The sequence below is a fragment of the Osmerus eperlanus genome, chromosome 9, assembly GCF_963692335.1.
Source record: "Osmerus eperlanus chromosome 9, fOsmEpe2.1, whole genome shotgun sequence".
NCBI lineage: Eukaryota > Metazoa > Chordata > Actinopteri > Osmeriformes > Osmeridae > Osmerus > Osmerus eperlanus.
Window position 1 is genome coordinate 10,157,551 of NC_085026.1, and position 12,620 is coordinate 10,170,170.

Here is a 12,620-nt window from a genome sequence, read left to right on the forward strand (position 1 = left end):
TCAACTTGTCAATTAGGCCTAATTCAACCATACTCATAAAATAGGATTGGTATCGTTCCAATGGAGCTTGTAGGTTTAAAGGACATACGCTGTAGAATGCTTTGGATGAAAGTGTCCTGTAAATTAAAGCATTCCTGTAAGACAATATAAAAAGTGAATATAGATATATAATACTAATACATATTTTAAAGATCAAGATATAATTTGCATGACATGAAAGCATAAAGGGATTTCATTGGAAGAATTATATTCATATCAGTAAGTTGTTTAGGTGAGGAAATGTTGCCCATACAGTGCAGTGAGCTTGTTTTCCTGAAATAGGTTTTAGTGAGGTCTCTGTGCATGGTTTCCAAGGGGATGGTATCCAGGGCTGGGTCACACATGGGGAGAGGGGGGGGGGGACGGAGAGAAAGAGAAATAGAAGACGGAGAGAGGAAGGGAGCAAGAGAGAAATAGAAAGATCGCCTCATCAGTCTTGTTGCCCCTATTGAACAGAGGAACTAGTTGGACAGGTTGGCATTTTTCACCTTTTTCATATGTACTCCATAAGCTGGTGAGAATGTGGCGTTAGATGAGCATCCTCACAGCGTGGCCTCTGGTGCTCCTGGTCCTCTCACAGGACGGCACTCACTTCACTAGTCAGACACAGAACTGAACCTGGGTCATGTGTCAGATCAGCATGTCTATCAGATGAAGAAGTTATGATGAATATGAGATGGTGCGTATGGCCATAGACTGCCAACAGGGGCCACATCAGATGAACTCTATACAGAGAAAAGAAACATATAGGAAGCTTCACGACTCAATGCTGAGGACAAACAAGTCATGCGCTAAAAATACAGCTGGGTGGCGATGAGTTGCCAGAGAGAAATCCAGCCCCCGTTTGTTTGACACAATAACCAGTGACACTGAGACACACACATGCAGTGCAAAGGCTTGCTTCAGACATGCAGACGGAGCATATTTGTAGATCAGGCATACAGACAGAGCATATCTTTGGTTCGAGGCCTAGGACAATCGTTCACCCTCTGGCTCCCACCTGCTCCCGCTGCAATATGCGATGCCCTCCAGGTGGATTGCGTGACATGCAATGGACAGTGAAATAGGAAATTCGGGGGGAAATGGGATGCCTGTAAAGGGCCTTTCCCTAACCCTTCTGCCCTGCTCTTGACCTGTGCTAGGGTGCACAGTCTGACTGTTGAATCCATTACCTGTATCCAGCCTCCCTTCTCTCACCTCCTGTCTCAACCTCTCTCTCAACCCCATCCCACCGTCGCAGGCTTCTCCCTGGGTGTGTAAGTGGGTTAACACTCCCGGTGTTCTACCTGTGTATACGCTTAACTCTGCGCAAGTGAAGTCGGTTGGGGGAGCGCTCTACGTTTGAATGACACCGATATTAGTTTAGTACAGTGGGGTTGGGGTGAGTAGGCAAAGGGGGTGGGGGGCAGGGCAGGGGGGTAGAGAGTGGTGAGAGAAAGTGCAGTCCTTCGGACTTGAACTTCAACTTGACCTCTGACCCCCGTTCCCCGGCTTGGATATCAAAACACGGTGCCATCTGGCCCCTGAGTGGCTGTCCCCCTTACCGGGAGGCCAGCGGGGAGCGTGGGGTTAATATCATACGGTTAGGAGAGCGGGGAATAGAGACTGCAATTATCTTCAATTCCTAGACAGAAAATCCCATTATTTGATCCCAGTCTCTCGACAGATGGAGAGGGGGCAGTCACTTCCTTTTTTCCCTCGGCCCCCCATTCCTGAGCAAGCCAATCGGAAGGGGGCTGAGGAGGGGGGGGGGGGAGCAGGACACAATGGTGGGAGAGGGCATAAAGGGCAGTTAGGTTGTTGAGGGGAGGGTGGGAGGAGGAGAAGGAGGAGGGGGGGTGCTTGTGACGGGCATGGTAGCGGCTGGTGGAGGGGAAGAGGGGTGGGGGGGGGGGCTTGAAACCTGAGTCCTGGAGAGGTTCGGATCCCCCCAACACCCTAACCCCCCGCTCCCCCTGGCTCTCGGTTCCTCTCGCCTCCTGTGCCCTCCTCCTGCTCCTCCTCCTCTCTGGCCCCTGGCTGTGTCTCAGTCACAATGGGACACTTAGGGTTGTTTGATACCCCCCCTCCACCCTCCCTTCTCTCTCAGCTGTTGGAGAGGTGGGAGCGACAGATGAAGACATCCAGTCCGGGGGAAAAAAGGCGGAGGAGGAGAAAAGGAGCAGTGACAGAGAAAGAAAATAAAGAAATCTGACAAGGTTTCTGTGCCGGCTGTATGTCAACTACAGTACTGTATGTCAACTACAGTACTGTATGTCAACTACAGTACTGTATGTCGCGTTACATAAAACTTGATTATATGTGAATATTTGTTGAACATTCTTCCTTTAATCAAGTGTACTTTGCAATAGTTTTGAATATTGTCCAGTCATCACGTTCATGCTCATGACAATTTAAAAACACAGAAGCCCCCTATCAAGTACATCATCGAAATTAATAAATGATAACCATCCCACTAGCCACATCAAAACACAGCTCATGTACGTCATATAAAGTCACATGATAAAATATGGAGATTAAAAGATTAATAAGGCCCCAATCTCTAAACCAGTATGGGGCACTGGGAGACACACGGAAGACTCCAACATCTCTGCACACTAAGGCATGTTTTTGTCCCTCCCAGATATCAAAGCGTGGATTCTCAGAGATGAACTTCGATGTGGCGTGGGACCCAGGAGACTGGGTTTTACAGGCCAACAAGCAGTGGCAAGCTCATTAAATGACAGTCCATCAGCAGCGTCAGACTGTTCCGATTTTAAGAAGGAAAGTGGGACAAATCAAACTCGAATGCATTAATGCCACTGAGCGCAAACATTAAGATGCATGATAACATGTTGTTGGACATTGAAGCAATTGTTAAATCAGTGGCCACTGAGCAAATAGGAACATTTGCATTTGGGAATCAATTAAAAGTGTACAAAGTGGAGATTAGCTTATTGTTCACAAACTAGTCCTAACTGGAAGGGACACTATAAAATAATTTCAAGTCCATGCATCTGGCTAAAGAGAGATAGGTGCCTTCCGGATATGCATCTCCAGGTTTTCCTGCTGCCAATGAACTCACTGAAGCAGATGCTGCTGGATGGGTCAACAAAGCAGAACAGGCAGGGAAAGCCAGTGACAGAGGACATTCCTTCCTCAGACCTCACTCTCACTGACCGCAAGGCTGTTGTGGCAGACCCAGAAAAAAGCCTACCGCAACAATGTTCTGTAGCCCATGTGTGGGTACATTGCCCAGGGCAGCCTGCTGGCCCTATGTTAGCTGAAAGAGCACAGCTCCACCAACCACCGCCGCCACAGCACTCTATGTCTGGACAGAGAGAGTAGTGCCTGGGGCCAGTCTATAGTACGGACAGTGTTGCCTCTCCTAGACATCCAGGAGAACAAAACTGGGTTCCAGTCCCTCAGGATCCCCCCTCCCCTTCCTCCCCCAAGATGAAGGAAGGTGCAAAGACAAGGGAACATCTGGAGAATGGCAACCTTGGAAAACTGCAAAACTGAACGGTTTTGCGATCTACGCGCCGGCAAATCGGGAAGATGCCCACGCGTCGATGTTTTGACGGTCCTGTAATGTTAAGTTCCCTCTGCCTCCTCGTCTCCACAGCCCTTTCAGTGCAGCCAATCTTGGATTCCAGGCGTCCATGTGCATCGAGAGGAAGGCCAGGAGCAGGGAAAACAACAGGAGTCAGCAGCCACACAGTCCAAAAACCTCCCTGATTATCTACTAATAGATGCTTCTCGGCCCCTAAGATGTAAATTGCTTAATAAATATGTCCACATAGGTTTATTTCCTCTTAATGGCGCTCCCAGCGTGATGTCCATTAGAAACTGTGACCCAATTTGGGAGCCATCGCTCACCAGTTAGCATCGGGGGCTAGCGTCTCTGTCTCTGCCTGGGCACTAATGTTGACCCACCCCACAATGATCCAGGGTGGGGTGGGTAGGGGGTGAGGGGAGAAGGAAGGAGAGTCTGTGCGTGCGTGTGTGTAACATGGGAGAACGCGGGTTTGAGCCTCCTCTCCAGCCCCCCCCCCCCTTCTTTCAGAGCCCATTAGAACCCCGGCCGACACTTCATTAGGACAGCACTCTCTCTCTCTCTGTGTCTCTCTCTCTCTCTCTGCTCGTGTAAGATACGCGTCCCACGTCACCATAATTAAGACTGCCCTGTCACGACACTGCCTCCTGTGTTGACGGCAACGTGCCACTAACATCCCCCCCCACCCCCCACCCCCCCCGACACCCATCATCCCCCGCCCAAACCACCACCACTTCGGTTGGCACACTCCTCACTTGTCCGAGAGCTTGAGGAAGAGTGAAGGTGGGTGGGGAAGTGGCGGTGAGGTTGGGGAGGAGGGCGGTAGGGTATTCAGTGAGAGGGGAAGGGAGAAGGTGGGGGGTGGATGTTAAGCACGGACAGCTCGGAGTCAGGCAGCGTGCCGCACACTGATGAACATGTCTTTTTGATGACCGCTAAGCCCACTCAACGCCGCTGCCAGGGCTAAATCGAATTAAAGCCTTTCAAAATTTGGCCTGCGGACCGAGCTCTACTTTCTTCTTGGAGCGACTCTTTCTCCCTGCAGCTTCTGAAGCTCTTAGTGGAGGCAACTCAGCCCTGGTAAACATACAAGTGTTCAAAAAAAAGAACACACACACACAAACAAAACAAGATTAGAAAGACACCAAAAAAATAAAAAGCAGCAAACAAAAACACATCTGTTTGTTTGGACGCTTTTTTGGGGGCTCGGGTTGGCTTTTCTGTCGTCTCGCCCTCCCTTAAAAACATTGAATTAAGCGTGTATCTACATTTTATCATGTCTGGTATCGCCTTTGAAAATTGCAGGTACTGGAGTGTTTAACATTCTCTTGTCAAGCGTTCCCCCGCTGAGACAATAAATGCCTGTCCAGTTTTGCTCACAGCGGCAACTGCAGATTAGAAACAGCAGGAAGAGCGTGTAGTGTGAATACAATACCGATAAGGACGCATGTCTTAGGCCCCTCTCTTTGGCTGGCTTCTCCCAATACGAGGAACCCGCTGATTTCTAATATTTACACACAACTAGAATGCCAAATGTACCGTTACTGCATTGAAAAAGAATCTTTTTTAGGCCTCCCCCTCCCCCAAAACAAGACACCCCCCCCCCTCCCTGGAATGTGTGTGTAGTTCCATTGTTCTGTTGGTGTGTGTGTGATGATGATTCTGTTTTGGCCTTTTTTCGTTTTTGAGTGGTTTGTGTGTGTAGTGGGTGGATGGGGGAGTTATCAAGGGGGATGGGAGTGTAAATCGTAACATAATAAGAGTGAAATTTCTGTCATTCCTTTTCATCAGCAACTCGGGTGGAGATAGGTGTGGACGATTACAGCGTGGGGATTTAGTTTTTTTCTCCTTCCTTCTTTTCCAGAGATAACGTGTAGTTAGACTATGAATAAGCCAAACAAGTGTGTGAGAAGTCTTAAAACAGAGTTGGAACTCATAATGCGCTCCAAGGGGGACAATGGTATTCAGTAGTATCACTCACATCTTCAACACGGAACATTCTGGCTCCTGAGGACACATTACCAACATTCTCTTTCATACACTTTGCCACAAAACACAGAAGTCTCACATGAATACATTTTCTTACCACAAACCTTGGGAGCAACATGTCCTGAAAGTCAAAAGTAGAAGAGTATTCTCTTCTACTTTCTTTTTGTTTCTTTTCGATATATCTTGTTCATCGGGAGAAAAAAACTCACCACAAGAAAAGTTTACTTCAACAGGCCAGCCAAGATAAAATCCACTATCCCCTCTGACCTCCATGTTACATGAGTGTGAAAATATGAACACACACAAGTTGAAAATATGAAAACACATTAGTAAATGCAGTACACATTTACAAACATTCAGGCGTGCACACGCAAACACATTGCAGTGTCTTCTTATACATACAACCCATACACGTGCACACACACACTGCAGGCAAACACAAGAAAGGGAATACCTGCAAGGCAGGTTGCACACTGAAGCACACATCCCGTGTTCCACTTCCTCTGGCAGCTGTTCCACGCTACATCAGAGCACACAAACATGCAAATAAACCCTTCACACTCGGATGAAAAATAACACTCGCCTCACACTTCTCTTCCACTCTCTCTCTCTCTGTTCCAATCTTTCGCAGGAAACTTTCAACACACTGCATGAAGCCTTTTTAAACAGCGCTCTTGCTCTCTCTGGAAAAACTTAGAACACTTTGGGGTTTTTAGCACCAAAATAGTGACAATTGGCACAAACTGCAGGGTCCCCAATGGTGTGTTATTGAGTTTTTGAACGTGGTGGCAGGCTGGGGCAGTTGACATCCATATCATGGTGTCACACACGGTTTAGGCAGGTGCGCTTAACAGGCCACTGCTGGGAAGCGTTCACGCTCCGCCGTGCCGCCCTCGGCCCCAGCCTGGTGGGCAAGCAGCAGGCGGGGGTGTACAGCCAGCACACAAGCGCCCGGGGAAAAGATTCCGGTCAATCAATGACCGCAGTAGTGGGTCGTGGGTGGAATTATGGCATCTCCCATCGTTTAGTGTGTGTGCTGGCCAGGAAGGGGAAACAGGTGGTGGTGTTATGTTTAAGTGCCCTCCTCTGTCCTTCCCTCCCCTGGACCCACCCCCCTCCGATGTGTCTATCATTATGTGCTACTGCCCCCTACTGAGGAGCAATGGCTATGCGCCCCCAAGGTCAGTGTGTGGTTGAGAAGGTGGTGGCGTGCTGGTTGGGTGTATGCTTGTGTGTGTGTTGTGTGTGTAGGTGGGCTTCAGGCAGGGGGGCACGTAATGCTCCTGCGGCTGGAGGAATCGATGCCACCTTCAGCCATAGGCCCCCCCCCCAGGCCCCACCAAACACAAACATTAGGAATGCCATCTTCCTTTGTGTGTGTGCGGCCCACTCTAACAGAAGAATCAGGGTCTGAGGTGTGATGAGGCCAGGGCTCACTGTGACAGTAGGGACATCATATACTAAACATGACAGAACCAGGGACACAGCACCAAGGCTAAACACATGCTCTCATATATCTCACGGACCAAGAACATTTTCAACCAAGACAACACCAATTTCTATAATGACCCATTTGAACATACTAAGACTCATAGCCAAATATATTTACATACATCATGTGACCAACTTTATTTTTGTCAAATGTTTGTCAAAAGTTTTCCTCTGATACTAATACACATTAGTCCCCTTGACCTACGCTTGGCTGGAATCATCCATTTCCAACTGGGTCTTTTAAAGACAAATCGCTCTAATTTGCAGCAGTTTCTCAAATGATGTTGACCAATTTGCGTCCCTACTTATCAGCTCCAATAACTTGTCCTGTATGGCCAGGGGTCTGCGGTGGAGGAGGAAGGCAGCGGGGGCAGCAGGCCCCGACACAGGGCCACATCAAGAGCTCCGAGCAAACTTTAATCCCCATCAGGCCTTAATTTGGGAATGGTGCTCCAATGAACTTTGCAGTACAGAAAGATGACCAGCTCTACTTAAAACCCTGTTTAAATACTTATGAAACATCTCATCTCCATTCCCAAACTCCTCTCTGATGTAACCTGACTGGATAGGGGAAAGAAAGTGCTGCCCAGCTAATATCCACGCCGTCACAGCATATCAGAGATTCACAGAGTGAGGACATACGCATTTTTTGAGAATTCAAGAGCGCACTCGAGCTAAAGAGTTAAACCAGGCAGTAGAAGAGGCTTTTGGGTAAAACTGAGTCAAAACCTCTGCTGTATCTTCATCTTACAGTTGATACGTCACATCTATTAAGAGGTAGATAAAACAAGTATAAGTAAATAAATAATACTCACAACAATCTTAAAATGTATTTATTATCCAACCAGTGGCGTTATCATCCGATTATTCAGGCGTGCTAATAAAGGCCAATGACAAAAAAACAGCAGAACAGACAGTTACAAACCAGACTGTACAAAAATCCAAAAAAGTACATTTCTTAAAATCAGTGAAAAGGGGTTAGAAGATTGAGAAACAGAGAGAGAGACAGAAGGAATGGATGAGAGGTAGACTATGGGTTTTTCTTGGGTCTTCCTCTGCCCTTCTTGACTTGTGGTTCTGGGGACGCTGTTTTGGCACTGACAGCAGCTTTCCTCTTGGGAGGGGCCTTCTTTGGACTCACTGCCTCCTCAGCGCTGGTGCTGGTACTTTTCTTGACCCCATTGACGGCTGCCATGACACAGACAGAAGTTAGTCTCATGGAGTTCTTCACAGCGCTCCTCCACATTAGTCAAAAGGGATGACATGAAATTGTTCCTAAGGTTGCAGGCTTCCTAGGTCTGGTGTCTATGGGACCTGTGGATTTTGGAACACTAAAGCAGCCCGGCATTTTAAAGAGAACAGAAAACCTTAAAGGAGGAGAAGCTTACCTTTCTTCCTGGCGACAGCCCTTTTCTTGGCTGGCATACCGTCAGTCTCATCCTCCTCTTTCTCCACCACTTTCTTTCGCTTGGTGGTCTTCTGTGAAGGTGAATAGAAACAAGAAAGAGCGATGAAGACATGATGAAGTCCGACCTCCCCACTGACTGGGTGGCTTGAAGGTGCCTAGAAGAAGGTGAAGCTAGGTTACCAGGACTTCTCGATTGAAACGGTTTGAACGGCTGGAGGCTTGCAACCAGCATTGCTGATGTTCGAGCAGATATAATTATTTCTGCGTAGCAAACGAGGATGCCCTTGGCACATCTAACATATTAAAATGACCCATTAGAACATTTTGACCATCGCAATCTAAATAGCCGCACTTGGCAGAGGATCATTCTGGTGTCTCACAGATGTTGTGAAGACGTCAGGGAGCCGATTTCAGGATTTTTCCCCGATTTGAACACTCGGGGGAAAAAAAAGTAGACGTAACCTTTTAGCATGTCCATGAAACACGACTTTAATTTGGCTCTCTGAAACGAGAAAAAAAAGAGAAAAAAAAAGAAAAAAACAAGATAGAAAATAATTCGTCCCTGCGATCATTGCCGCCATCATTCTCATTGTATCGGGGCCTTGGCGTCACAGGAAGGAGAGGTGCACTTAACGACGGCAATCAAAACCCGTCCCTCCCTTTTTCTTTCTCTCTCTCCCTGTAATGAACCCCCTCACACCCCCCCCCCCCCCCAAATCCTCACCTGGACTTGAACTATCGCTCACCCAGCGCCCCCCTCCACCCCCCCGCCCCACACACTCCTACTCCCCCCCCCCCCACTCTCTCCTCTTTTTGCCGCCTTCCATTTTTGCCCAATTTCTTCCTCATGATTACCATGCGGACCCCGCTGAGGTGAACAGATTGGCTGGATAATTACATACAATAACGGCGGCGGGAGCAGGTAACCCCTCCGCTGGCACGGGCCAGCTCCCCGGTGGCACCTTCCATATGCAGGCGTGCGGGCGAGCGCCATAGACAAAAGCGGGGAGGGAAAGGGAAAAGAACAAGAGCGTGACAGAGGCTTGGGGCGGAGGGGGGGTAAGGAGTAAGGGAGGACGAGAGACAATGAGGAGTGGCGGACGGAACGGATGAGGGAAAGAGACAGAGGAGGGGGATGGAGGAGAGGAGTTAAGAACGAAAGGAGAAAAAGAAAGATGGATGGAGGGAGGGGGCGTTGATTGCGGGAGGCACGGCGGATCTCCTAAGGTTAGCGTGTCAGCACATTTGTGGAACATTAGCCGAGGGATAAACATGGGTAGTGTACCTCGCAGACCTGTCCCAGAGACGGAGGGCAGCGAGAGAGAGAGAGAGAGAGAGAGAGAGAGAGAGAGAGAGGGGGAGAGAGAGAGGGGGAGAGAGAGAGGGGGAGAGAGAGGGTGAGGTAGAGGGGAGGGTGAGGTAGAGGGGAGATGGACAGAGAAAGAAATGGGAGGGAGAAAGGGAGGGAGGGAACGCATCGGAAAAAGGGAGACGGCAAACAGTGAAAGAAGGAGAGGCAGAAGAGGAGAGCAAAGAGTCGAGGGGAAAAGGTGGATGATGACGATGAAGCAGAGACATGAGCGTAAAAGGAGGAAGTGGGTTAGGGGGGGCAGATACATCGTGCTCTTGAGCCGTCTCAAACAACCCAGGAGAAAAATGCAACCAGGTTTAGGAACACAAACTGGCCTGACTATACAATGGGTAGCCCTCATCGTGTATATGTTTGTGTCATGCGTTCGGGGAGGGGGGTGACACGTCAATAAGAAACGGTCAAGGCATCTTCTGTTAAAAGCATTGCGCTTTAATTGTATTTGAAAAATCAATGTGCTCTGCGTTGGCTGTGCTAACCTGCTCAATTAGCCGCGGCTCGTGAGCGTGCATTTTTACATTTCAAAATGGCTTTGACAGGTAAACAAATTAAATGGGGTTGAAACCGGATCCCTTTTAAGGGTCTAGGATTAAGATGCAAGGTTTTTGAAAATGTAGAGGCACGCGTGGAGGTGCATGACTGTGTATCACACACACACACACACACCTCTTACAGCTTGGTGTGTGTGTGTGGACACTGACCTTGACAGGAGACGAGGGCCCGGCACCGTTGACCTGAGTTGAGAAATCCAGCTTATCATCATCTTTGGCGCCGATGGACTTTAGCCCCGCCTGCAGGATGGAACGCAGCTTCTGATAGGCCGGTTTGTCCGTATAGCTCAGGGACTTGACCTCTTCCATGAACTTCTGAAGTTCATCTGATGTTTGAAAAGAAAAAAATCGCATGGAAAACACAATTAGGCTTTCACGTGTGGTTTCAGAGGTATAATAACACTGAAGAGGGTGCTGTTTGTTTTATTCCACGGAATGAAAGTGATTTCTTGAATTTGAAGATCAAAGACTCTGTTGGGAAAACATCCAATTCATCACACATCCTTTTGTTCTACTCGCTTCACAGTAAACAGAATGGAAACTCGGAGGGCCCTTAAAGACGCGACAAGGCGCCACGCGGCGGCGGGCCGCCGAGTTGACGCGCGAACGCAAGTGCTCGCAGCGCCGGTGGTGAACACGCCACATTGTCCCAAAAGCTTCTGCCAAATAAGCTGCTAGTTCCTGTTTGCAATCCCTCTTCATGGCGCCACGCTCGGAAACTGACCCAGGGGCTATGCAGCGTGAGAGAGAGAGCGAGAGAGAGAGGTGACGGACAGGGAACGGAAAGAGGAGAGTGTGTGTGTGTGTGTGTGGGGTGCACCGCATGTCGCGTTTCCTTCCCTCCTTCTGCTCTGACGCTCCTTCTCATCACCCCTTCCCTCTTTCCGTTCCCCCCAAACCCAGACTGTTGTTTACCCTCGCCTGGCACTAAGAGCGGTCGCACCAAACAGAATGAGACAGCGTGATGATGACGATGATTAGGATGGCGGCCATGACGGTACAGGTCCATCTCTCCTCTGGCTTATTGCGATGCACGCCGTGACAACAGCCTGTGGCGGTTGTGGCGTCGAACGCGCCCCTTCTGTCACGCTGGCTGCCGGCCGCCGAGCCGAGCAGGAGCGCTGGTGAGGGTACGGCAGGGTTTGGCGGTACGATGTGCGCGTTGTGAAAGGGATTTCTAATGTACTTTCCAATTTAAAAGCAAAAAGGGTTAAAACACATGGAACTCCTTCTCACTCTAAAGCAAATCAACTTTGCTCGACCCCTCCCCCCCCGCCCCCGCCCGCCTGTGCCTTGCGCTAATGCACCCTTCATGGGAGAGGAGTTTGCCGCCTCACCGCAAAGTTAAAGTGGGAAGTTTTGGGCCGAGGGGAATTAGCAGCGGTGCTAATGAATTAGCGCTCATTACGAGCATGAATCAACAGGTCCCTCTGCTCATTATGAGAGGGAACAGACATTACGAGGTAAAGAAGAAGCGTGCGCCGTATATGAGCACATGTCGAAGTGAGCGTGTGTGCGAGTCAAACCAGGAGGTGCTTCAGTTCAATTAGCGCCCTGGCTGTAAACAGAAGCAGGAGTTTCATTCTGTTGGCAACACAGGTGTTTCTCAAGGCCCAGATCCACAGCACACTGTTTCACTTGCAAACACTGCGAGGACCAAGTGCACGTACATGCATTTCTTTCTTTTTTTTATACAATTCTATGTATATCTATATACAAGTCACGCATTTGCGTTGATGCCCTTACCTGGTTTGTCTTCAGAGGGGAAACATTTGGAGATGAACTCTGAGACATTCTCTTGGCATCTGTTGGAGCGAGTCAACAAGTTAGAATCTCAGCACATCAACTGGAAAGGCAGCACACACACACACAAACACAACAAGAGCTGGTTTAATGTCTACTGCTTTTACAAGCTCCTTGGGCCTTTCAATGGCATACCGTTAATTACTGGCACATACCATTAACTAATCCTCAGTGTGACATGGTTTACAACTGCTGTCTGTGCGCTGTCACGGACAGCTTCCACGCTGGCTGAAGTTCACACAAACAGCCACGAGGGTAAACAAAGATGTCCTGAAATATCTCTTTGGATGCTGTTTTACCTCATTTGTGAGAGGTGTGTGTACTTGTAAGAATGGGCGTCTGTGCAAGCCCCAGCAAAACATAAGTCTGTGTGCACACGAATGTGTGGTTCTCTGTGTGTGTGTGTGTTACATGTTCTCCGTGTGTGTGTGTTAC

General features: G+C 48.9%; 1 protein-coding gene across 4 annotated transcripts in view; it reads right to left on the reverse strand.

The window, feature by feature from the left end:
• vrk1 (VRK serine/threonine kinase 1) overlaps positions 1 to 12,620 on the reverse strand; it is a 121,930-nt gene that overhangs the window by 104,543 nt on the left and 4,767 nt on the right. For 3 of the 4 annotated variants that reach the window (XM_062469755.1, XM_062469754.1, XM_062469756.1), the window contains exons 10-13: positions 12,129 to 12,187; positions 10,533 to 10,708; positions 8,443 to 8,533; positions 7,873 to 8,242 (exon numbers count right to left, since the gene is read on the reverse strand). In XM_062469755.1, coding sequence (XP_062325739.1) covers positions 8,085 to 8,242; positions 8,443 to 8,533; positions 10,533 to 10,708; positions 12,129 to 12,187 — 484 coding nt within the window. In that variant the 3' untranslated portion in view covers positions 7,873 to 8,084. Of the gene's footprint in view, positions 1 to 7,872; positions 8,243 to 8,442; positions 8,534 to 10,532; positions 10,709 to 12,128; positions 12,188 to 12,620 lie in introns of those variants that run through there. The other variant, XM_062469758.1, reaches the window with a different exon arrangement.